We start from the raw sequence: 27,721 nt of genomic DNA on the forward strand, positions 1-27,721 counted from the left end.
CTACTTTAATCATTCAGAGCTTGCCAGAAATGAACATAAAGAACTTATGAGATGAAAAATACATAATACATATCGAAGTGTTCCTATTTCTATACTGGTCATGTTTCTGATTCTCTGGTATCTCTTTCTTTTAAGATGGTGCCGTAAGAAGGTAAAATAGCATATGAGCAAAAGAATATGTGAATCTTCTACATTTTAGAAGAAAAGAGGAGAAAAAGAAATAGAAAAACAGAATGGGAGACAATAGAGGACAGAGCAGGTGTAATGTTAACTTCTTTAACAAACAGAAAGAATGGAAGTGTTCTTGAACCAGAAGTCAGAATTTTAGGAAATAGTAGGAAAGTCAATAAATACCAGAAGGAATGGTAGTGAGTGATCCAATAGGGAATGAGTGACTGAATCAGTCATTGCCTAGTCTCAACTATGGAAACTGAATTTTAGGCTATTAGGAAATGATTTCACAAATGAAGAGATTTACCAAAATCTCAATACTCAACCTCTTTTAGAATTGCCACAGTGAATGAGTCCTAAATCATTACTTCCCATAGGATCAAGGCAAAGGATAGAATCCACAAGGATAAACAGAGCTTAGAAAGAGTAAATATGGGTGAAAATGAAGAATGAATATTCTCATGATATTATTTCACTGTTTTATGAACTGACTATATTTCTTTAAAGCAGTCTTACAGAGACCACAACTAGACCGTGTCACTCAAGTCCTGGCACCTAGCACAAAGTGCTCTGCTTTGCAAGAGTAGCTTGATAAATTTGAAAAAATAAATAAGAAAGACATAAAGTAAAACTACCAAAAATGAATAAAGGAAGAAGGACTGAGTGATGGGAAAAAGATGGAAAACACTTGATTTACTGTTTACATAAGACCAAATGAGTGGCAACACAGAGCCTAGAGGTGTTAATAAGAAATACAGCGTGAGACAAAAGAATTATCTACACTGAAAGTGACTTGCATTAGATGTAAAGAAAAATTTGGCTCACTCTGTATTCACAGAAAGGGTATGAAAGGATGTATGCTACAAGACAACATAAAGAGTAATAACCATACAACATTAAGGAAAGAGATGAAGCTCTTCCAGATCTTTAGATTATCTGATACTTGCTTAAAGGAAAGTGATGGAGATTTAGTGGTCACCCCTGCTGATCAAATACTTAGAATATGGTGAGTATAACTGTTTTTAGAAAGGAACAGACTTAATTCTATGATTCTTTAAGAATTCTCATATCTCACATTTAGGTTCACTTGCTGCACTAGTGTCCAAATGATAAAGAAAAAATATGCCTCTGCTAAAATTTGAGGAAGTCATTTTTAAATTTACCCAAAAAAAGTACATACATAAATTTCCATAACAGAAAATGTTTAGTTCTCTTTACTTACCAGTCTTCTCATAGTTTAGCTTGAGAAGAGATTTCTTCTCTTTATCCCCAATTTTTTTTAAAAACACCATTTTTGAGTTTCAAGGCAAAAGCTATGCACGAAATTCTGCAACAATATATGCATCACCAAGATGACCACTCATTAAGAAATATAGGGGGTAGCTAGAGGGCTCAGTGGATTGAGGGTCAAGCTTAGAGAAAGGAAGTCTTGGATTCAAATTTGACCTCAGCAACTTCCCAGTTGAGTGACCCTAGGCATGTCACTTAAACCCCATTGCCTAGCTCTTACTACTCTTCTGCTTTGGAACCAATACACCGTATTGAATCTAAGAGAGAAGGTATGGGTTTAAAATACACTGCTGCAAAATCACACTATACAGAACTAAGAGATTAACATAATAATGTCCAGAAATAACAAAAGTCACTGAGTACAATTCAAATCCCACCTTCTGCATCCAACATCTTGGGGATATCCAAATGCTTTTCTGCTATTTCCATGGCCAGGTTAATATTTCCTACAGGGTCATCCTGCATGGGAAAAAAAGGAATAACCAATTAAACAAATATAGCTTTTAAAAAAATCTAATACTTACTTAATGTTCTTTACATATTTTGTTTTCTGAAGGAAACATCCTTCCTCTTTACCGCCCCCAAACACATTTTTTAGTAAGATACATCCCCCACAAACATTTTTTCACTAAAATACATTTTAGCTTAAGTAGTTTTATTTTCCTTGCTATCCAACCCATTTCAAATTAAATGTTTGGAGAAGAATATAAATAAAGACATTACAGGGGAGTTAAATTATTCTTGAAACACATATGCCAGTATCATACCAAGACAAACTGTACATGCACAGTCTTACAAACAACAAAATGAATCACAAAGCTCTTGGGATAAAAACACTGTGCACAGAAAATGCATCTTTTCATGTTTTTTAAGGGCCTGGGATGAATATTTTGAACATTATTATTAGTAATGACAAATGTCTTCTTCAACAAAACTTCGGTGAGCTGTTAGGAAATCAAAAGTAGAATCGAGACCAATATTTCTAAGTTTGATTTAATGAATGACACAGGTTTACTGACCATGTGTGGAACTCATATTTTGAGGGAGTAATAAAAGCAAAAAAGAATCTCAACAAAAGGGGGAACAGAAGTCTAGGAACAAATAACACTTTTAGCATACTGTTTCATCATTGAAACCATTTTAATATTTCAATAGAAATTCTGCAGTATTATGTACTGGTTGCACAGAATAATATAACTGTACATAATGTCTGACAAGCTCAGGCATCAGACACTTAATCACAGTGTAACGATAAGAGTGTTGAATAAAGCAGCTGAATAAAGTTTTCTAGACTTTGAGAGCACATGATTGTTGTGATCAAAATTTTTTTCAACCAAATGTTAATATCAGCTTAAGAAAGCATATAAATCACCTACTTAAAAAAACAACTTTGTTTCATCAATCAAATCCCACTGAGCTACTTTCATGCTAATATTTTCAAAAGTCTATAAGAATTTTTTAAGTTAAAAAAATTTGGCATTAAACTAACAGCTTTAAATGGCTAACCAATATTTTTAAGGACATCATCTTGGACTATAAGGTTCCAGAGATTAAAAAGAACCTACAGGTATATATTTATACTCTGTTGACAATGTTATATTGATTTTCAAAGTTTGGGTTATTTTAGGAGGTCATAGGCTACATCAAGAAGAATGATTGTGTTGAACCTTTGTAAGTAACCAAAGAAAATCAGGATCACCATTTCACTATCCATCCTTGGTTTTCCACCATAAAGATACACTGTGTGTATTTGTGAATTGCTTTGGATAGTACTGATTAAGGTACATTCAAGCATTTGAATATTTAATAGGAAATTATGATGTTATAGATAAATATGTCTGCTATCATTATCTCTACCTCTAATTAACTCTTGATGTTTATAAAATAAAGTAACGGCCTGTCTTCATTGATTCCCCATAAGCATAATGGTACTAAGTTATGAATTTATTTATTTATTTTTTACTTAGAAGGGATCTTTGAGAAATACTTTAGAATCTTTGAACTTCAGAGTTGTAACAGGCTTCAAAGGTTACTTAACATACTAGATCTGAGAAGGTATCTCTTCTACAACTTTTCTAACAAGTATTCCTCTAGCTTCATTTAAAGTCCTTTAATGGATGGGAGACTTACTGCCTACTAAGGCAGCTCATTCTATTTTTAGAAAATTCTGTGAGGAAGCTTTATTTATAACTGGTTGAAATGTGCTTTTCAGCAAATTCATAGATTTTGAGCTAACCATTTGACTTTATAGATTAGGAAAGTGAGACATGGAGATATTAGATGATTTTCATAAGGTCACACAGGTAGGAAGTGGTAGAGCCAGAATTTGCATGTAAGTCCTTTGACTCTAAATCCAGTCCCTTTCTACTACATTACATTATTTCCAGCTTCCAATTCCATGTCCAATACTTATTTGCAGATGGGGAAAAAAAGTTGATTTAAAAAAAGTATATTAGATAAACTGAAACTGTGGTCACCCAATTCTCTCATGTATGGCCTGATATGATTTCAGATGCATTGTCTGTATAGTGACCGATAAATCCTTCATGTGATACTCAAGTCTGTGTTGTCTGGCCAGATGCATAAATCCAAAGGGAAATTGCTCTTCCACTTATTCCTTTGGTCCCACAGCTGAGAACAATATAAAGCAGAGACAAACTCCATGCTCAAGACAAAAATAAAGGTATTCCCCAAACAGCCAGCTAAACATGGTAGCAACCAGAAAGATATTTTGTTTTATATTATCACCATTTGATAGAACTGTTTACCAGTGGTGAGTTATGTTGCCATTATCATTTTTAAATGACATTATTTCCTGAGTAGAAAAACAAAACACCCTAAAAACTTAGGATGGGTGATGGTTTTAATTTGAAAATAGTTAGGCACAGAAGGCATAGAGTAGGTATAAGTATAGGTATAGATAGATAAATATATAGGCAAAGAAGAAAAAAATGCTGGATCGGCAACCGAGAAACCTAGAGATGAGTGTTGGTGCGGATACTGATTACAAGTTATGTGATATATAAGAAATGTAATCTCTCTGAGCCTGTTTCTCAGCTAAAAAATGGGAATCAAGTATTTGCATGATCCATTCATGGTCCATTTGATTCCATTCTTCTCCGGTCTCAGGACAGTTAATTCCTTATTTTGTGGGGATCAGAGAGCATAGGAATTATATGATCCTTCCCTCCCTTTCCTTCTTGTCCCTAGAAATGCCACTGCTATTGTTATCTTATGTAATTAAGGAATATTATAAACTCTAAATTGCTATATAAATGTGAATTTCCATATCCACACCTCAGTTTCCATATCCATAAAATGGGAGTGATATTTATATTAACTAGATTTCACTAAATCCAGAAAGTGCTCTGGTCTAAACCATAAAGTATTATCTAAATACAAGTTAACATGGTCTCTACTTACAAAATAATGAAAAATCAGATCAAGGAAGAAATGAAAATTCTACAATTTAACATTAGTTAAAGAAAACATCCTTTCCTCTCCAGGATTGTAAACTATGTGTAATATGTTGTGCCTGTCCCCCAACATTTGTGCATTTCATCAATTGCCTTAAATTGTGGGAACCAAAATTACTAATGCTAAATATGTCTGCAACTAAATGAGCCAAAAAAGAAAAAGAAAAAGGAAGCCCAAGAGGAGAATCTGAACTTCCTCCCAGAAAAAATGACTTAGATCACATTCACAATCCATGGAGTAAAATCTGGAGAAATATTTTTAGATGGTTAAATCAAAATGAATCATCCTATCAATTCAGATCTATAGAAAAAAGGAAGGTTTGGGTTTCTCCCTCCTTTTTCCTCATCCTGATTGTGATAGCCAACTTAATTTAATCAGATGAATACGTATTAAGCCCTCTGTTAGGAGCTCAAGATGGCAAAGACAGAACAAAAAGAAATGTACACAAATATGTCTGACCCAGCAGCCATGCTTCTTGCTCGTGTAAAGGTTAGCTCAAATAGCATTACTGCTTTTTTAAAGGCTTTTTCAAAGGGATTGAGAGTGGGGAGAAGCAAATCCAGAGTTAGTTCAGTGCTGATGTGCATATTCTTAAGAAAACATGCCAAAGGAACACAAGTTGGGACCCTGAGGGGTCAGCATGCTGTGTCACCCAGAATGACCTTATTAAGCTTTGAGTAGTCAATGAGGTCAGGTCGATGTCTGTGGATGAGGGCACAGAGTCCAAGGCCGTCTTTCCAGCTTTGTAAGGAGTTAAAAAGAATGGGAACACAAGTTAATCAAGTAATTGATTATACCAGCAAATGCTCCACTTGATCCCATTCTTCTTCAAGCTCAGGACAATTCTGCATTTTGGGGGTATAAGATAGACCAAGGAACTCTCTTATCCCTCCCTCCCCTTCCTTCTTGCATCTAGAAATGCCACCCCCATTTTCTCAACCCTTTTCCCTATCTTCAAACTTACCAGAGTTGAACCTCTCCTCTTAGAGTTGAACAACAGACACTCAATCTCTACTGCAGTTCTCATTTTAAAGCTTTAATAGACTGGACTGGCCTGGGAGCTAACCACCAAGTATAACATTGTTTCTTTGGGAAAACATTTTCAGTTTCAAACTTTCAAACACCCAATTTAGAAATTAACTTTTGGAACACACCCTATCTGTAAACTAGAAACTTTTATCATATGACTATTGTAAAGTATAGATTCTAATTCTAGTTTCTTTATAATTTAAAGACCCCTTACTATATGGCTTTCTGTTGACAATAACACTGAATGCAAAGCTCATTATCTTAATTTTTTTCCATCATTTTAATTTTAAAAGCCTTGATACCTTACCTTAACTATGAGTTTGCCTGGGACAAAGCTCATAAAAATGATTAGAAAAACCTGATGCCGGTAAAGATTGGAATTAGAGGGGGCAGCAGGGTAGCTCAGTGGATTGAGAGCCAGGCCTAGAGACAGGAGGTCCCCTAGGTTCAAATCCGGCCTCAGACACTTCCCAGCTGTGTGACCCTGGGCAAGTCACTTGACCCCCATTGCCTACCCTTGCCAATCTTCCACCTATAAGTCAATACACAGAAGTTAAGGGTTTAAAATTAAAAAAAAAAAAAAAAAGATTGGAATTAGGGCTTTAAGAACCCTAGGTTTCACCTGAATCTCATGAGAGTCCAAGGAATGTTAGCATATTGTACATAGTTTGGGTGATGGGAGGGGGGTGAGGAGAGACAGAGACAGAGAACAAAGATTGAGATTCAGAGACTATGAGTTCCTAGAGAATGATAAAAAGCAATTTATCTTCTTTGTTTATATCCTTATTTTTGCATTCAGAAAATGGAACTGACATTGATTGCTCATCCTATTTCATGGACAACTCAATTATAGTTTGTGAGTCTTTCGTGACTTTCATATCTTCTCTTCTTTCCTGTAGCCTCTGGGCTAGTTTGCTACTTGAGTTCACTCTCTACAGTCTCAAGAAAAAGGGGCAAAATTCCCAAGATCTTTTTACTAAGTGACTAAGAAAAACAGTGAAGGGAGAGAAGTGAGTGAGTAACATTAAGGTTTTAGGATGAAGTTTGGACTTTACTGACCCCTCCAATCCATAATTTCTATATTCCCTGTAGTTTATAAGGTAGTCCAAACTATCTTGATATTCAAGGTCCTCCATTTTTCCTATCCCACCTTAACTCTCAAATTTTCAATAAAGACCCTTCTACTGTAACCAAGCCAGCCTCCTTGTGGTGTCAAATGTATAATAGTCTCCACCTTGTTCCCATTTTATTGCTCAGGCTGCCTAATTTGTCCAGGTTCTCCTCTTTTCCTCTTTGTCAGTTCAAATCCTCATTCAAAACATACCCCAATATTTATGTTTTCCTTGAAGCATTCCAAAGCTGACACTAAGATGTTTCCTTTACTTTGAAATCTAGTATCAGACTACATTGCACTCCCTCAGAATTACTCAATTCCTGTTAGATGTATCTAAAGTGTTGCCTTCCAAACTGGTAGGGCCCACAGCTTTTTGTTCTTCTGTGTCGTCTAGGGCACCTGACACCATCCATGTTTCATAAATGTTTGCTTAATTACTCATGTTATTAACACAGTGTTCTCATATAGCTACAGAAACCTAACAAAAAGGTTATTATTGGATTTTGGAGAAGTGTGAGTTGGGATGCAACTCTTCTCACTCTATCAAAGAAAGATACTTTCCTTTTCTTTCCTACTGTTTATCCACCTGCCAAAGGTCAAACTCTAGCAGTTTTAATGAATTATTCTGACATTACACAACTTTGACTCCAAAAAATTAATCTTCCTAACGAGATTTGTATTTCTTGCATGCAAAATTTTGTTCTGAGGTAAAACTGGACCAGAGAAATTCTGTATTCAAGGAAATTACTTTTCTCACCCCTGGAGAAAAGGAGAAATGCTAGTATGAATAATCATTTGTTCTTTCCACTACACAATGATTCTAATATGATTTAAAAAAAAAAAACACCTAGATCTCTTACCTAGTGTGGAAATTCTGAATATTTACATTCCTGTAAGGGGCAGTTTTCCTTTGGCACCAAAGAAGCAGACCTTCTTTAGCAGAGGTTTCTGTAAAAAAAAAAAAAGAAAAAAGAAAAGAATGTACAGAAGGAAAAAGTCACAACTAGTTTCACAAGGCTTACCTTCCACCACAACTACCTAACCAAAGTCCTTTGGGATGGCTAATGACCAAAACTGGTATCACAACAGTTTTTATACATGAGGATCACAAGAACCCTGGGCAGAAGATCCTCTTCTGCAAATATTACATTGAGGGAATAATATAAAGGGATTTCAGGATCAGCAGGAGGAGGTCCAACATAAAAAATATACAGAACTTAACTTTAGAGAAATTAACTACTTTCTAGGCCTTCTAAAGGCTGAAAATAAGCCAGCATCATTAGTTATGCCTTGCTAGAAGATATAAATCAAACAAGAAAATTAGAAAATAGTTATGTACTGCTATAGGATATAAGATAAATTGGAAACATGGTTACGATATCTAGTCAAAGAACAACTGATTTTAGGGTTCTTAGTGTGTATTCACTTCTGCCCCTACTAGACCAACATGATCAGAGAACACACATCTCCTGCTGGAATTATTTTATTATTTTACAAATGAGAAATTATTATTTTGCAGCCAAGACATCTGAGGCCTGGAGAGAAAAGAGAGGAAAATTGCTAAAGGCCACACAACAAGTGACTGAGGCAGGATTCATACCCAGACACTCTGATTCTACAGCCAATATTCTTTCCATTGTGTTATGTACTCCTCAAGATACACATGACATAAAGAAGGAATGCCTATTTGGAGACATTTCTCTCCAACATAATGTTCTCTTCATAAACATATAGGCCTATCACTTATTTAGAGGGAAGTCTTTTTATGTTTTAATTTAAAATATTCTGTTGAAGGGGACCACATCCTCCAAAGAGAATCAGGCCTAATCTATTTTTTTTAAAGAGGACATCACTAGAAAATTATATTTGTGAAAAATCCTTTCATTTAAATGGTGAACTCACAGAGGGCTACAATGAGCTCATTAAAGAATAATGACTATAAAATCTAAATTACAGAGGTAATTTGTTAACTACTATGCTGAAGGCTAAAAAGAATCAGTCTAAAGAAGAATTTTATGCTTTGTTTTTTACATTTAATTGTTGGTTAGTTGTTTTGAAGAAAGTCTGTCTTAATAGAAGCACCCTATAAAAATGCTAAAAGTATTAATTTGACAGATTACACTTAATCTATTGAGCAAGGTCCATAATTATGACACTTTTGGCACTCTAGTTTTGCTTCAGGACAGCCACATATGGATAATGTCATTAATAAATGATCTTTAAAATTTGGTAAAATATATGGATTCATAATGTAATTAATGTGATGATTCAGATATTTGATGGGTTGATAATTCATCTTGTACCATCTATTTTAATAAAGATCTGCTAATTGAGATAATGCAATAATAAAACTTAGATTAGGGCAGCTGGGTAGCTCAGTGGAGTGAGAGTCAGGCCTAGAGACGGGATGTCCTGGGTTCAAACCCGGCCTCAGCCACTTCCCAGCTGTGTGACCCTGGGCAAGTCACTTGACCCCCATTGCCCACCCTTACCAATCTTCCACCTATAAGACAATGCACCGAAGTACAAGGGTTTAAAAAAAAAATCTCAATAAAAACTTAGATTATAGGTATAACAACTGTTATTTTAAGTAGATGAAAATGCTCATGTAGGGGTTTTTTTTGCCATTTATTATGGAACAATTGAGAGAATTACAGCAAATTAAGCTAAAAGGGCCCTTGGAGACATTTTACAAATAAAGAAATAGGCCAAAAAAGAGAAAGTGAACTGGCCAAGGCCACAGAGCTAACAAGTAACAGAGGTGAAAAATGAACCCAGAACTTCTAACCTGTTTTCCATTACACCCTACTGCCTCCCTACTTACAGAGACTATAAATGTATGTGAACTACATAAGTCATCCTTATTTAAGCAGATCTAAAAAGAGCCACACTTTTCTTACTTTGGTTGGAATTCTATGTTCTTTAAGAAAAAATGAACTTCTTTAAGGATGTTTTTCAATTTGTACTTTTTAACAGTTGAAATGAACAACTGCAGGGCTAAATTAAGCAGCATAGTCTCCCCTTCTTCACTACTTACTACTCCAGGGCTACTAAATGATGCCAGAAGAAGTCACAAAAACATGCTGATTGAGACCACTAAGAATTGATATTATTTAATGCCAAGGGAGCCTTCATTGCAGCAAGACAAGTTGTCTACTTCTCTCTGACTCAAGCCTTCCCCACCTTTCCCTCTTGCTTCCCACCCTCCCAGGTCCTGTGTTTTTTCCTCTTTTCTCTCTATCCCATTTCACTTGGTGATCTCCCTGGGTTCCTATGGGTTCAGTTATTATCCCTGTACTTAATAATTCTCTGATCTATATATCCAGCCCTATTCTCTTTCCTGAATTTTCATTCTACATCTCAAACTGCCTCCTGGACATTTCAGACTGGGTTTTCTATAGACATATCAAACTCAACAGGTCCTTATCAGAACCCATCTTTCCTACAAAATCTCTTCTTCCCAACTACCACTGTTAAGGGCACCACTAACCTCTGAGTCTCCAAAGTTCACAACCTTGTCATCCTCTTCAACTCCCTACTTTCACTCATCCCACATATCACTAAATATTGTCATTTCTACCTGAACAACATCTTCTCTCTCCTAAGAGACCCACTCTGCTAGTTCAGATCCTTACCTCTTACCTGAACTACTTCAATAGCATTCTAATTGATCCCCCCACTTCAACCTTCTCTGAACTCCAATCTATTCGTCACACAGCTGCCAAAATGGTTTTACCAAAAACTCTAGACATTTTCTACTATCTCCAAGATCAAATATAAAGCTCTTTGCTTGGCATAGAAGGTTCCTTACAGTCTTTCCCCTTCCTACCTTTCTAGTCTTTTCACATTTAATCTCCTCCACTGACTCTTTGATTCAGTGATACTAGCCTACTTGCCATTCATCACACACTACTGGATACTCATCTACCATCACCATGCATTTGCACAGGTTGTTCCCTCATACCTGGAGTCGATTACTTTCTTACCTCTATCTCCTGTCATCCGTGGCTGTTTTCAAGACCCTGCCCAAGTACGACCTCCTGCAGAAAGCCTTCTTGTTCCCCCTGATGCCTTGAGCCTTCCCTTTTAAGGTTACCTTCCTCCTACTCTGTAAGCATTTTATATGAAACTGCTTAGATGCTGTTTCCCTATTACTATGCAAGCTCCTTGAGGGCAGAGATTATATTTATGTTTTTGCCTTTCTCCAAGCAAAAGTTCCAAGAATGTAGTAAGTACTTAAAAATATTTGCTAATTGATTGATTTATGTGCCTATACAAGAATCTTCAGCATCATGAAAAGTAGTCCAACTCCATTATAAACACTATGAAAGCAAGAATTATGCCCCATATCCCAAAGTGCCTTGAGAGTGCTCAATAAATATTTGACAATTGATTGATTTATGTGCCTATACAAGAGTCTTCAGCATCATGAAAATATAATATCCATTATAAACACTATGAAAGCAAGAATTGTGCCCCATATCCCAAAGTGCCTTGAAAGTGCTCAATAAATATTTGACAATTGAATAGTAACTAAAAAGGGTCAGGATTAGAAGATACCTTGACTCTGCTAGATTATGAAAATGAAAAGCTGGAGTTCTGAAAAGCAGGTTAAGTTGAAACATTAAGGTGGAATAGGACTCTTCTCAAATAGACCCATAGCTAGATAGTTGGTGATTTCAGGCTAAATAGGAAATCTATTTTGAGAGAAATCAACTTAACACCTTTTAGCTGTAATGAACAGATCAAAATATTTATAAGTGGAGTAGGAGTAAGAGACTAGTGATTTTCATTTTCTTTGGAGATTCAAAGCTTTAAAATATCCTTATTGTAAAGCAGCAATGGCTAGAAAGTCAAGATTCTGTTAAGAAAGGATTTTCTTGATTTTCAATAAATTCTTTCTTTACCTGAAATTCTACTTCAGTTATAAGCCTAAATAACCCAACTAGAGAGCTATGAATTAGTTAAAATTTATTTTTAATTCTATAATAAACATAAGTAGTTAAATATTTGTACATTTTCTTAGCTACTTGAGCTGTGAATATATCACTAATCCTTTCCTCCAGGAATGACATAATATTGTTCAAGCCCAGTCCCCAAACAGTTACTATTTATATAAGACTGCAAAATGCTTTACATGTGTTATCTCATTTGTTCCTCAAAACAAGTTGGCAAGATAGTGCTGTTACTATAACTATTTTACAGATGAAGAAACTAAGGTTCAGAGAAAACGAGTGAGTAGCCTCGAGTCACACAACTCTTCCTGACTCCCAATCAAGCACTCTATCCACTTAGACACCTAGCTGCCAATGCAAATATAATTGCATAGTTGACTAGTCACATTCCTAAACTGATACAATCCTATAACCAATACTTTTGCTTTAGAAAACTTCTATTCAAAATTTAGTTTGTAGGATATATTTCATTTTTACTACTTGCCACAAATATCCTAGCGTTATTCTAGTTATTTTTCACATATTTTACCTTCCACTGAAATATCCTGAATGGCAAAGCGAAGGATGATGGTCCAGATCATACCAAGGGTCATTTTCACATTGCCATCAACAATTTCTGTAGGAAAGAAAAACAATTTTAAAAAATCTCTGCAGCAACATTATTTGAACACATTTATCATCACGCTCTTTCAACAATGATGCCTGCAATTACATACGAATACATACATATGAAAAGAATTTTTATATTTCTATGGGTTCACCAGTATGCTTACAATCCTTATGCTATTGTCTGCAAATGTTGTAGTGGGGTCCAAACTTCTCAACTCCTAGATCAATTCACAACTGACCCACAAGGATAAATCTTGTAGTTATATTTGACTGAAATTCCCAAGTTCTAAGACTCTTTTAGGAAAACTTTCCAATAATCAGACAAGGACAGTTCAGACTCAGGAGCTATGCTATCTGTACCTAGATTCTCCTGGTACTAGTCTTTAAATAGCCACAGGAGCCAATGACCAACAGTGTAAGGAGTTCTCAATTTCCTCCAACTTAGATATTTAGCCATTAATAAGGGGGAAGGAATAAGCATTTATAGAGTACCTATTCTGTAGGAGGTACTCTATTAAGTGCATTTTATAAATATCAGCTCATTATCCTAATCACAACCCTGTGAGAGAGTTAGGTGCTACTATTCTCATTCTACAGTTGAAGACCCTGTGGCAAACAGATGAAATGACTTGCCCATTTTCACATAACTAGTTAGTATCTGAGGTTAGATTTGAACTTAAGTAGGTCTCTTCCTGATTCTAAGCCCAGCACTCAATCCATTCATTATGCTACCACCTTCCCTTTTTTTATTCGTGTAGAACAGTGGTTCCCAAACTTTTTTGGCCTACTGCCCCCTTTCCAGAAAAAATATTACTTAGTGCCCCCTGTCACATACTATCACTGCCCCCTTACAGTTATTCACCACCCCCAAATGTACCTGTGACCATCACCACTCCACTGGATTGCTGCAGCACCCACCAGGGGGCGGTGGTGCCCACTTTGGGAATCACTGGTGTAGAATTTTATTCCCTTTTAGGCAAATTTGAACCCCTTTTATCCCTTCCTCATTTTATCCCCACAATATCTCCATGAGATTAGGGCCTCAGCTTACCTTCAGCACCAATGGATACCAGTTTCACACCCTTACTGGCTATGTAATCCAGGGCTTTATTGACATTGGCAATTTTGTGGAAGCGCATTTTTCCTCGGTCAGGCTTGGACAACCTTTCACCTGTGAGAGAAAGAAAACGACACACATATAGTCTATTGGTTATATGAGGATAAGACCCACAGCAATAAAATCCAGTATCCAAGTTTTCTTACAAAGAACCTTCTTGACAGGATTCTAATGACCACTTGATCTTCAGAACCAATTTGTTTGGGTTCACTGAACTAAACCAGAGAGAGAAAATCTGCAACATGAAGTCAGATGTTCTAATCCCAGAAAGCCAATAAAACAATCAATGATTTTAAGATAAAATGGATTTCAAGATAAAATGGAAAACTGTCAATGGGTAGGCATTTGAAATCTATTTCTAGGATTTGGTTTGAAATATAGACTAATACTGAGATTCTTCTAGATGGGTTGAAAGAGACCCTGAATCTTTCTAATTTGCTAGCTAGCCCTTGGGAGAAGTCAAGAAACCTAAATTCAGCTCCCTACAGTGACTACCAGGAATTGGTATTTTCTCCACTGACCTTAGTAGTCAGTGTATAGAAACATGTGCGTTGAAAAGAAATCTACCTTGACCTCTCATGGTCATACTTTCTGGCCCATAAAGTTGAAGTTTTTGAAACCAGAGTTAGATATATGACTTATAAAGCAAAAACATTCCCAATGCAGCTTATACTCCCTTCTCAGCATTAAGCTAATAACTAAATCTGGGCTTTGTAAGAAATTTTATCTATTCCACAGGCATATCAACTAAGCTAGGGCTTTAAGAATAGGGTAAAAAAAACCATTTCCCCTGGGAACTAGAAGATTAATGAGTCAGGAAACTTCCATAAATGTGATCAGGTCAGTGTTTCTGTATGTTTGCCACACATGCATTCTAGTCACATATCTTCCTGATATCAAAACCATTCTATGTGCATACCTTGGCCATATGTTCCCAATGTATATGCCTCTCCAAATACTCCTTAATAATGTGCCTCTCCACAAAAGTTCCCTAAGCATGTTTACTCTTCTTAGGGATGACATTTATATCTATGGGACAGTATACCTCAAGTCTATGGGAGATCTATTTTACAGATACTTTTCTTACTAGTTTCTGTATCATAGAGTAGTATCTTTGCTTCAGAGGGGGGAAAAGCACATATATTCTAGAATCATGAAGAACTTAGTGGGGGGGACAAGAAAGTAACAAGAGGAGGTTGGGGGAGCATGGTATCATTTCTTCTTGCTTCCAAAGTAGGAGACCTAAGTAATATTTTGAAAAGGGAAAGTTAGTAGTTCTCAGTATAGGTAAAGATCTCTAGGAAGGCAATATTTTGTCAAAGAGTAATTTTTAATATTGCAATTGCAAAGCTCAATAACTTCCAAGGAAAATACTCATGTTGGAAAAGATATCAAAAACTAATCCAACTATATGATTTACATAACGTTTTTCTCAAAACAACTGTATAAAGCAAGTACCACAAACAATACTTCTATTTAACGGATGAGGAAACCAAGGATAACAGAAGTTATATGGCTTCCACAATCACACAGCTATTAAGTCTCACTGACAAGAAGTGAATCCAGATCAGAGACAAGATTTGAACCTATGCTTCAAAGAGATAGGTCCAGTCCAGAGCTCTTTTCACTCAAGTAATAACATAATGAGTTAAGTATGTGGAAGACAGATACATTAAGGATTATAGTAATGAAAATTATTTTACCACTAACCTGAAATGACTTCCAAGAGAAGCATGAGTTTAAGGCCATTTCTGAAGTCTTCTTCAATATTCTCGATCTGGGTACCAGCTTTTCTTAGATGGGAATTGCACCAGGCAGTAAATGTCTGGAAGTAAAACAAACATCTGTCAAAACAACAATCAGAAACTTTCCTTTTAAGAGAATCAACCTCACATATATACTGAGGAGTCCAAAGAGTACTTTGGATCCTGTCCAATCTTCTGAAAGTAGATGAGTGTGATATAAACAGGTAACATTGAAAACTTAAGGTAAGTACTTAATAAAGCGTGTTTGTTTGATAAAATATTCAGAAAAAAACTCCTACCTGAACTTTAAAAGATTGTCACCATTGGTTTGCTCATATACTGCCTTGAATATTCACTGCCATGGTCAGTAATGGTTTTTTCTGTCTTTAACCTCACAAGAACTTTGTGACTTTTTTAGACATTTGTCACACATCTTGTTTATATTCCAGTCATACATCCTATTCCCCAGTTAGATCCTACACAACATGCAGGCAAAGAACAGGTCTCATCTTAAAATTTGTATTAAACCTAGCTCTAGAACAACATTTCAAATCCAATAAGTACTTAACAAATACTGAGTTTTGTTGCTAATATCCTTTTTTTTATCATTTTATATATAACTAGACTTTAGTTCTTAATGACAAATATTTTAAGATCGATTTCATCCCTGTTTCCCTTGTAACTAAGTCAGTCAGCAAGCAATTTTTATTTAAGAAATTTTATTTTCCTAATTCCATGTAATAACAATTTTTAACATATGTTTTCTGAAAATATAAGATCCAAATTGTCTCCTGCCCACCCTTTCCTCCTTCCTTTTAGAGATGGTAAACAATTTGATCTGGGTTATATATGCATTATGTAAAACATACCTCCACATTGGTCACTGTTATAAGAGAATACTCATATAAAATTAAAACTCCAAATAAAAACATTAATAATCTAATGTAAAAAATAGTATGCTTTCATCTGCATTCTACTCCAACAATTCTTTCTCTGGAGGTGGATAGCATTTTTTATCATAAGTCCTTCAGAATTGTCCTGGATCATTGTGTTGCTGAAAGTAGCTAAATCTTTCACAGCTGATCATTGCACGATATTGCTGTTACTATGCACAGTTCTCCTGGTTCTGCTTACTTAACTCTGCATCAGTTCATGTAGGTCTTTCCAGCCCTTTCTGAAATCATCCTGTTCATCAGGTCCTTTCCCCTTTTTTTATGATATCCTTGGGATATAGATTCAACAGTAGCATTACAAGATCAAAGGGCATGCACAGTTCCACAGCCCTCTGGATACAGTTCCAAATTGCCCCCTAGAATGGCTGGACCAGTTCACAACTTCATCAACAAAGCACTAGTGTCCCAATTCTGCCACATCCCCTCCAACATTTATCACTTCAATTTACTTTCCATTTTATCCTTGAGATAATTAGGATGCATTGGGGTTTATTATTAATATGGTCAGATCTATTGTGTATGCCACATATAAAATGATTTTGTTCCCTCACTGGAACTATATTTTTCCTCATACAAATTTTGATATAACTTCTTAAGTATATCTAAGCATAATTTATCAGGAACTTTTATTAGTTTTGCAACTTCCAATGAAATGGAAAAATCTTTCTTCCCAGATTTTGGAGTATAAGATTGAGGAGGAAATTTGCCACTGTAATAGGAGGTGAAACTCAAGAGTATGTTCTGTTCATATAAACAATTGTTATACATAGGGATTAACGTTAAATGAGCTTTTGCAGCTACTATGTATAGTACTGTTTTAATAAGAACAAGTATTCTGAATAGGATTCTAAAGTCAAACTAGCAACTTACAGTGAATTTCTCAAACTCATTTGTTCATAAATTGAATACTTTACATAAAATGAAATGAAGATAAAATAATTAATATTACTCTCTGATCTAGAAAGCAAGAAAAAAATTTTATGTATGCTCTATGTAGATCTTAGCTTGGTGAGAATAGTCTAAAAAGTGTCTGAGGTGGCTAGCTAAGTGGTACCCTGGATAGAGAGTTGGACCTGGAGTCAGGAAGACCATAGTTCAAATCCAGCCTCAGACACACATCCAGCAGTGTGACCCTGGGCAAATCCCTTAACCTCTGACTATCTCAGTTTCTTCTGTAAAATGGGGACAATAGCACTTATCTCATGAGGCTAAAATGAGATTCTTGTAAAGAATTTAGCACAGCAAATAGCACAGAGTATGCACTTCATAAATGTATCCCTTCCTTCCTTTGGATGTTCTATTATGATTGTCATAAGTTATAGTACTACCTGAAAAATGTTTTTGCATTGATTTGACTTTTTTTTGCATATTTCACGAATGAGCAGTCTGCAACATAACGCTGATCATGAACTGAGCAAGAAACATGACATAAAGTGATGACATAAAGCGTGTCTGCAAAGAGCTGCATGCCTAGAAAACAATGTTGGTCAGGTAAGAAAGAGAAATAACTGAAGGCTGAGTACTACACTGATATCCATGCAAAGTCAAAAAAAGTATAGGAAGGCCCCTAGGACTCTAGATGAAGGATTTATGGAAGGACAGGGACAAGAATCACACAAGATACAAAAATGTGGCAGGTCCATGATTGTTGGAGGGGGCATTGACATCGAAGAGATCAATGATACAAAGTGCTGAAGGTGAAATCTTCAGAAAAAAAATGCCACTCTGGGTTCAATTGGTAGCATCCAAAGTTATTTTGTTTATTTTTTAAGCTTCCTTTTTACTTGGCTTCCACTTATGAACCATTTCCTGCCAAAACAGGATTAGAAACACAGCAGGCAGCTGTTGACTTGAGAATGTAAACTCCCCCTAGTCTCACAGCAGCTGCTGGTCTTAAGAACAAAGTGCTAGCCTAGCATATTAAATGGAAAAAAGAAAATATAGTGAAAAAGTTGGACAAAGCAATCAACCTCTAAAGAAATATGCTCTTTCCAACTAAGATATAAGAAGATACAAACTGAATCTTACAAAACAATTTTTAAAATCTCTGAATAAACTAGATTTCCAAGATCCAACCAACAGGTCATTGATTTCAAGATTTTGGAGTCCTTTGATGTTGATGGTTATTTAACTTTTTTGAAAGGTAACTAAACCAATAACAATTCAATGGTTTCTTCTAAGAACATAAGAGCTAACCACTGCTTCTGACTAGGAAAAAGTTTGTAAGCCATTTGCTATAGATAATTAAGCATGAAACACAACACCCTTAAAAAACAATCTTAAACCTTAACTTCTCTAGTAAATGACATTTATGTAAATAGTATTGTTAGATCTTTTTTAAGGATCCATGAATTAAAATGCCAGGGTTGAGGACAGCTAGGTGGTGCTGAGGATAGAGAGCCAGGACTACAGATGGGAGGTCTTGGGTTCAAATTTGACCTCAGACACTTCCTAACTGTGCAGATTTCCTAGCTGTGTGACTCTGAGCAACTCACTTAATCCCCATTGCCAAGTCCTTATTGCTCTTCTGCCTTAGAACTAATACTTAGTTCTAAGGCAGAAGATAAAGGTTTTGAAATTAAATGAAAATCCAGGGTAAGAGAAAGTAGGAGAGCATGTAATTATATCTCGATAAGTATCTATTTTTGTTTAATAAATTTTATTGACAAGTGATGACCTATACATGCACATTTAGTAATTTAAACCTTTTAATATAACCTTGAAAATAAATAGTACTGGAAACATTACTGAAATCAACTGGCAAAATTGGCATCACCACAAAAACTCATGAAAATGGTATATTTTACTGATCCCTGGGGGAAGTCTTTGAGAGTCTATCTGAGCCTACTATAGGTAGATGTAATAATTAAGGTAATCTTTTATTTCTCTGTTCACATCCAAGGAGATTAATTTAAACTAAAAGGTCAATGTACTTAGCTAAGTTAAGCCTAGTGAAGCTTAAATATCTTTAATTAATACTTCCATGTGCCAATGTAACTTTGAATAACTGGTAACAAACAAAACACAAATATGAGAGAGACCTTCAATAGTTCTGTACTGCAAAAGTAACTTGGAGAGAAAATAAAAGACTTTTGTGCCAGCACAGGGTGTAATTTCCATTTTATCTAAAGAATGGATTGCTACAGTCCAGGATGGAAAGACTGTGCCCATATATTTTGCACTGGCCCACCATTCCTATCACCGTTTAAAAACATGTTCATAATCTGCTACTCCCTGCCAAATGAGCCTGGGAGGCATGGTTGAGAGAAAAGATCTGTTAGCCTGACTAAAACTCAGGCCAGTAGACAAATGTTTCCAGCAAGCTTCTTTGCTTTAGGGGCCTGAAACAGTCTTTGGAGTCATCTAGAAAAACCATCTAGATTTGGTCTTTCTAGTCAAATAGAATACTACAGAGACAACTATCTCTTAAGGGAGGAATAGTCATCAAATAGGAATTTTCCTCAGTGATAAGTTTGGAATCCATCCTTATTTACCATATTAGGTGACATTTGTCCATGTTCTTTTAAAACCCAGTGTTCTGGAGGTCTTCCCAGATTTCTCCTAACCACAAGAGGAGACCAGGAGAGTACTGTGGTTGCCCACCTGCTCATCTCTCCCTGCCTTGATTCCTTGATCATGCCTTTTACTCCCATTTTTCTTTCTCTTTGGATCAAAGTTCCTTGTTGGTTATGTGCTACAGCCTCCTTCCACTTAAATTGTGCCTCTCCACACTGCCCTCTGTGTGATTCTCCTCTGGTACCTAGAACTGATCTTTAATTCTTCAGAAGCAATTGTGAATCTATATCTCTCTTCCATATAATGAAACCAGTAAAAAGTTAGTATTGAAAAGACGAGTCTTTGCTTTCATTGGAAGTTGGGGTAGGGGTCAGTGTAAGAATTTTGCAATTTGAGAAACTATTTAGGTCTTCCTTCTTTAAATCTTCCTTTTCAACTCCAGGTCCAACTCATTGTCCATCTAGACTGTCTATCCCAGATATAGTTCATGTTGGATGAAGCTCAAAAGCATGTTTCTATCTGGGCAATAGACATTTTTCATCCACCTGATCTTTCATTTTTAGAAGGACAAAACGAACTCCTTTGGGAGATTATAGATTTCTTCCAGGAGTCCTGAGGCTTTATGCACTTTATAATGTCATCTACCAGCAGCTTTACTAGAGCAGTCAAAGTCAAGTAGAAAGATCCCTGCTGAACACATAATTGCCTTAGAAAACCAGAAATTAATATTATATTTTTATTGTATTCTTATTTATTTTGGGAAGTATTTCCCAATTATATTTTACTTTGAATTGGGCTCTTTTCAGGAGTTTTGAAGACCAAATGAGGGCCTAGGGTTTGATACTTCTGATCTAGATGACCTTACCATTAACAGAGAATCCCTTCTTACTGTACTCTAGATCTCCTTCACAGGGGCAAATAACATTGCTTATTTGTTATTTATTATAAAAGTAATCCTGTTTGATGATGCATATAACCAGCAGATCAATAAACAGGCCTACATTTATAATTATACCTTCCAAGGAGATTTTGATATATGGATAGCAGGCACCTTGTCCCAAAATCACTCTGATGCTTTATTCTACCAAATCAAATGCTTGTTTGTAATGAACCAACGATATGTGCAATGCAATCTTATATTTACTACATCTTTCAATTAACTGTAAAATGGCAAAGATGTAGTCCATTATTGATTATTATTTGAAAAAGACTGCTTGCTCCCTATTAATATATGCTCATTGAGAATACCCTAGAATTATAAAAGTTATACAAAGAGAGATCATTCTCAAAGATGTTTGTATGGACATGAAAATTGGCATATATGCATATATATCAGAAGGGAAAGCAAAAATAAGGGAGAAAATAAGAAAAAAGGAAAGGAAGAAAAATTTCAGCATTCTCAAGCAAAGGACTATTTGTTTAGGAGGGCATCCTAAGTTTAACCCTACTGAAAATTACAATTTTAATTTTTTAGAAAACAAAGCCTAAATATTCTAAATATTCTTCCTTCCTCTCTTTACATTTGCATACATATCTATAAAGTTCATGGAGCCCAAACCCATAGTGAAAATTGATAGAAGAAAGGTCCATATAATCTTGCTGGCTCTCTTATAGGGAAGTAATCTCAGCAGGACCCATACGTCTGTGGAAATGGGGCAAGTATCTGTGGAGAGAGACACTACATATATATTCTAGTTTAATTATGAACTTTTGCAGATTTACACAAAAAATATAGCCTAATGTGCATTTAACTCTACATCAATCCAAAGTCTCTTCTATTCTTTGTTTATATATGTGTATATATAAACATATTTTTAATATAATTTGTTAACAAAATTTGTTGAAATATTAGCCATTTGCCAATACACACAAAACCTCCCCCTCAAAGAACAGTCCCTCAAAACATTAAGCAGAACTACTGAATAGCGAGACTGATACATTTTAGATAATAGAAATCAATTTATACCCATTATTTTGTGTCTTGCTTTAAATTTTTAAACTTATTTTATACTTTCCCAAGAATTGGCATATGTTTAATTTTTAATATCTGATTAGCCTTTATTATAAGGGGGAAATTCCATTGCATTGATCATTTTTAGTCACATGTATTTCTTTTTTAAAGCACTATTGATGTCTTTTTTTACAACAGTTAATTCTTTTCTATCTTCAAACCTTCCTCCATCACACTAAACTTTCATTATGGCAATGAAAAACAACTATTCAAAACTATTTGACAAAGAAGTCAGCATAATATACCCCTAGCCCTATACCTCTCTCTAGGAAGGAGAAGGATTTCATGATCCAAATACTAATTTTTGCATTTTTCTTATTTAAATTTTAAAATTCTAAATTTAAAAGATTTTAAAAAGAACATTTCTACATACACAATAGAATATAAAGAGAGGATTATATGTAAAGCTCTGAGTTCCTATTCCATACCAGTTGCATTTTTAAATGTATATAATAAATTATATAAATCACTTTTTAAAATGTCTTGCTTTTCTGTATTTCCTTCAGAGAAGTCCTAAAGGGACACTTGATTTCTTCTCTCCCTATCAGAATGTTAGCAACTTCCTAAGTGCACAAATAAATTTAGATTTCTAAGTTTCTCTTGTCTTGTGTTTGCATTTCAAAGTTTCTACTCAGCTCTCGTCTTTTCATCAGAAATGCTTGAAAGCCTTCTTTCTCATTAAAGTTCCATTTTTTCTCCTGTAGAATTAGAGTTGAGGAAGTTATTCTTGGTCATAAGCCTGTATCTATAGTTTGTAACTAGATTTCTTGGGTCATTGTTTTGGCCTAATGTGACCTTAAATTTTTCTTGGGGGTAGATATGAGGGAGTTGTTCAGTCTCCCTTTGTTTAGACAAGTCATGTTAGCCAGAATTCTTATTCATTATTTTTCTTTAAAAAGTTACTGTAGTTAAAACCAGTGGAAATACACATCAGCCATGGGGGGAAGGTGGAGGTGGGGGGGGGTGAAGGGGAAAGTAAGAGCATGAATTATGTAACCATGTTAACTTTTCAAAAAAATAAATATTAATAAATGTTTAAAAAAAAGTTACTGTAGGGGATAGCTGAATGGCTCTGTGGGTGGAGATTAGGGATCCTGAGTTCAAATTTGACCTCCTTCTGTCACTTCCTTGCTGTGTGAACCTGGGAAAGTCACTTAACTCCCACTGCCTAGTCTTTACCACTTTTCTGCCTTGGAAATGATATCTAATATTGATTTTAAGATGGAAGATAAGAGTTGGGTTTTTTTTTAAGTCACAATTTAAGTCCTTAAATTCCCAAGGACAAAGTAGAGTAATAGTTTAGATTTACTTCTTATGGGAATAATAATGCTTGGTCAACTAAATGATCTCATGGGAACCAGGTGGAAGCTATCAAGTCAAGAATAAGATAAGAAGAGAGGAGAAATGTGCAGAGGACAGGAGAGGAGAAGAGAAAAGAAAGAAGATGAGAAAGGAGAGGAGAAAAGAGAAGAGGACAATATCATCTGGTGGTTAAGCTGATGTCATTCAATAGGAATTTACTGAGTACTTGCTAGATACAAAGCACTGTACCCCACGCTTATATGGATCCTTCAATCACAGTCTTATTTCCCCCTCATTCCAAAAGCAGGACCTAAAAGTCCAGTAGCTAACCCCCTTTCTGTCCTTCTAAAAGCTACTTGATTTCTAAACCGTAACTAACAAAAATAGGTTTCCTATAAATATTTGGTAACAAAAATTGCTCTTCCTTTTTTACAAAATGTAAACCTCAATTTAAAGATGTCTTCCATAAGAAGGCAAAGATATAAAAAGAACCAAGCTTTTGTATTCCAGCCCCGTGTTCTTAACCAAAAAAGCACAATGCTTTCCTTGAAGAAAAATAATAGAATATAAAAAGTAACTTGGCCAATATCTTGAAGAACAGCTGTTACTTACATAACCAATCATTTACAACTCTATGGAAAAAAAACTTGAGATTCCCTCTCTCAATCACAAGTGTTGTTTCCCAACCCCCTTCTATCTTCCCTCTCTATGATCAAATCTGCCTACAAGTTAAAAAGAAACAATAAAACTGATATAAGGTGATGGCAGAAAAAACAACAACAAAATAAAACAGTGTCATCTATTTCTACTCTTTGAATGAGGAACTCTGTTATGTCATGTCTACTGGGATCTTTGTTTTCTACTATAGGCACACAGAAAAAGTTTTCAAAGCCAACTAAACTGGGATGAATTAGATGAGGTATATTTAAGTGTTACAGCACATGACTATCTAACATTGTATACTTCTGTAATGAATAGGGATAAATTTTAAAGGGCAGAGTTTTAAAAAAAAATCAAACACATTTACTACCTTCTCCTACAAACAATATTTATAAAAACTAGCATTTACATAGTGCTTAAAATTTTACAAAGCATTTAAAAACAGCCCTATATGATAGATATGAATATTATCCTTATTTTATAGGTGCAGGACCTGAGGCTCAAAGAGTCTCATAACTAACTGGTAAGTACTTAAAACTAAATCTGGACCCAAGTCTTTCTAACTCCTCAGCATGCCTTCTAGCATTATGTCATGTTGCCTTGAGAAAGATGTAGTACAAATAGTCTTCATCATTTCAATCAGCAAACTACTGCTATAGAAGAGCCGATCTTGAAGGCTGACTATCAGAACAAAAATAAGTATAATGAACAGCTTTGTGGGCATTAATTAAATGTAAATATGTAATCTCAATCCCATTAATTTTCAAATTTAGATGATTAGTTAGACACATGGAGGTAAGAATAAATTATTTCAAACATTCCCAAAGAGCCAGGGTTGCAGTATAGAATAGGATCATCAATTTAGAGCTGCCATGGATCTTAGAACTCCCTCATTTTACAGGGAAAAAACAGATCTAAATAGATTAAATGATTAATTTAATATTACATGGGTAGAAAGGGGCTAAGCAAGGACTTGAATATGAGTCTAAGATTCCATAAAACTTGCTATGAATAAGTGAAGCACTATGAAGGGGAAAAAAAACAAAATTAGCACCACTATTATTTGTAAGAAACCAAAACCAAAACCCCAACTTTATACCTTTAAAATAGCATAAAAAAAAGCACTGGGATCTCTTTGCCTCTAACATGGTCTCTACACTGTGTCAAAACCCATTAAAGCTGGTCCTCTAATATGTGTGTGAATGTACTTTTATTTTGCAGAACAAAACCTGAATTCTTTTAGAAAAAGTCAAGGGCAGTAGTGTTTGGATTTAGCCCAGTTCTTGTTTGAACAGAGCTAGCCAAGATTTATCACCATTAATTTATTTAACTATAAAAACCATTCCAGTATTCCCTAAGAGGAATGTCAGTAAATAAAACCCTATGTAAGGGTTTTGGCTAAATCCACGATAATGTACTATAATTATTTTAGATTATTCATCCCTAAAGTCTATGGAGACGCTCCCATTCTTGCAACAATAGCAATCACACTAAAATGGTGATGCTGAAGACGATGCTCTCTGTCTTATGACAGCCACTCTATCATTTAATTTCCCTTAAAGAAAACATGGAACTCATCTGCACAAAAATATTTTAGCAGCTCCTTTTGTAGTGACAATGAATGAAAAACTAAGGAGGTGTTCATCAATCGGGAAATAATCTGAACAATTATCAAACATAAATGTAATGGAATACTAATGTGCCACAGACAATTATATGAACAAATACGGACTGAAGTGAGCAGAACCAGGAGAATAATTTATATAAAACAACTACATCATAAAGACAAAATAACTTTGAAAGACTTAGGAACTCTAATCAATGCAATGAGCAACCAGGACTCCAGAGGACCAATGATGATGTGTGCTACCCATCTGCTAACAGTGAAGTGATGATTCAAGATGTGAAACAAGACATATATTTTTGGAAAATGGGCAATACAAGAATTTATTTTGACTGCATATAGCAACTACGGTAGTTTTTCTTTTCTTTTTTCCCCTCCAAAGTATGTGGGTAGGAGGGAAAGACCCCAAACAATGCTTATTATTAAAAATAAAATAAATTTTTAAAAATTTCTAAAAGAAAGAAAATAGAAAATTTGCCAGAGATCTAAGACATATCTGAATATAGCTAATATCTAACCTTATTTATTTACTTACTGAGATTTGCTACTTTAAAAAACCAAATTACTTAAAGGGGAACAAACTCTAATAGACTAGATCCTCTTCTGTGCTATATTGACTTGTTATTTCATTTTGTTCAAAGGTTACAAGCTGAAGGCTTTCTACTCTATAATTATGGCTAACAGGTAAAGCCACCAGGAAGTACATAATACCTATTTAGTCTTGTAGGATATGCCTATTTCCAAGCTTTCCTGCTAGGTAGGATTTGGAACAGCTGATCCTTGTAAATTAACAGTTAACAAAGAAGGTAAGATGTGGTAGAAGGACAAGAGACTGATGGTATAACTCCAAATTTATCTCTTTCTTCTAATCATCACACCTTATAGTTCTTCCAATTCTAAAATATCAATATAATAGTGATAATAGTATTAATTTCACAAGAAAGAACTTTACAAAAGAGAACCACCATGAATACTGTAGGTATGCAATAAATATTTGTTCAGATGAATAAATGAATATAAACAGGAAAAGACAACCTACCCAACAGCACTCCACAACTTTTCCCATCAAGTAAATCTACCTAAAAAAACATTATTTTCTACCTATTCTAAAAGCTTCAATTTCTTTTTTCACCTCAACCACTCCTACATTTATTTTACAAATCCTAATTTGCTAATAATTCTGCTAATAGTTATAGTTTTCCTGGTTCATTTAAAGAATAACTTAAAACAAAAAGGTCTCCTGGGAGGATGCAGTGCTTTAAAATCCTTGGAGAGGTGTGTGAGTCTGAAGTAAATGGAGTTTTAGCCTTAGCAATGAGAGGAGACTGACCTATAAAGAGAAGGTGGACTAATCCTTTGGGAGGGTTAAATTTCCCAGAAATCATGTGGCTGACACCAATGGTAAAGTTACTTTCTGAGTACATGTCTTTGGGGTCCTGTGATATTTCCCAAAAAAGTCAAGTATTCTAAATGATTTGTATGTTACTCTTTAAGAATTTCTCCGGGGGGCAGGTGGGTGGCTCAGTGAACTGAGAGCCAGGCCTAGATGGGAGGTCCTAGGTTCAAATCTGGCCTCAGACACTTCCGATCTGTGTGACTCTGGGCAAGTCATTTAACCCCCATTGCCTAGCCCTTACCACTCTTCTGCCCTCAATTTCTTTCATTTATAAAATGATAGAGTCAAACAAGAAATTCTTTCGGGTCCTTTCTAGCTCTAACATTCTATGATCCCACAAGTTAGCAGTTACAAGAGATCATGATAACAACAGAAGTATTGTACATACTATGGTAAGTTCTTTTTGGAAAAGGCTAAATCTATTACCAAAATATCTCAGAAAGACCATTTGGTACATTGAAGTTCTCAGAACTTTACATAATGAAACAACCATGGTAGTCATCCACTTATGTCTTTCGCCCACAAATCTCAGTCTTTAAGATCCTGTTAGATAATTCAGAATAAGAAATAACTCAACTCAGCATTGTGAATTCTCAATCCTTGTTTTAAGCCTGGCTCTGGCTCAAGTGATTGTATTATTTGGGTAAGCCACTTGAGCTTTCCTGTGGCATAGTCTACCCATCTGTAGGATGGAGCGTTAAGCTAACTGCATAGAAAGAGCTTTTGTAAAGCATGACTAATAAAAAGCAACA

The 27,721-nt window shown here is 35.2% G+C and overlaps 1 protein-coding gene across 2 annotated transcripts in view; it reads right to left on the reverse strand.

Moving 5' to 3' along the window:
- Positions 1 to 27,721, reverse strand: part of ACTN2 (actinin alpha 2) — a 97,815-nt gene that overhangs the window by 32,539 nt on the left and 37,555 nt on the right. For both annotated transcript variants that reach the window (XM_044676448.1, XM_044676449.1), the window contains exons 2-7: positions 15,473 to 15,587; positions 13,697 to 13,816; positions 12,566 to 12,652; positions 7,942 to 8,029; positions 5,601 to 5,679; positions 1,839 to 1,920 (exon numbers count right to left, since the gene is read on the reverse strand). In XM_044676448.1, the coding sequence (XP_044532383.1) occupies positions 1,839 to 1,920; positions 5,601 to 5,679; positions 7,942 to 8,029; positions 12,566 to 12,652; positions 13,697 to 13,816; positions 15,473 to 15,587 (571 nt within the window). The remainder of the gene's footprint in view (positions 1 to 1,838; positions 1,921 to 5,600; positions 5,680 to 7,941; positions 8,030 to 12,565; positions 12,653 to 13,696; positions 13,817 to 15,472; positions 15,588 to 27,721) is intronic.

The sequence above is a fragment of the Gracilinanus agilis genome, chromosome 4, assembly GCF_016433145.1.
Source record: "Gracilinanus agilis isolate LMUSP501 chromosome 4, AgileGrace, whole genome shotgun sequence".
In the NCBI taxonomy this organism is placed as follows: domain Eukaryota; kingdom Metazoa; phylum Chordata; class Mammalia; order Didelphimorphia; family Didelphidae; genus Gracilinanus; species Gracilinanus agilis.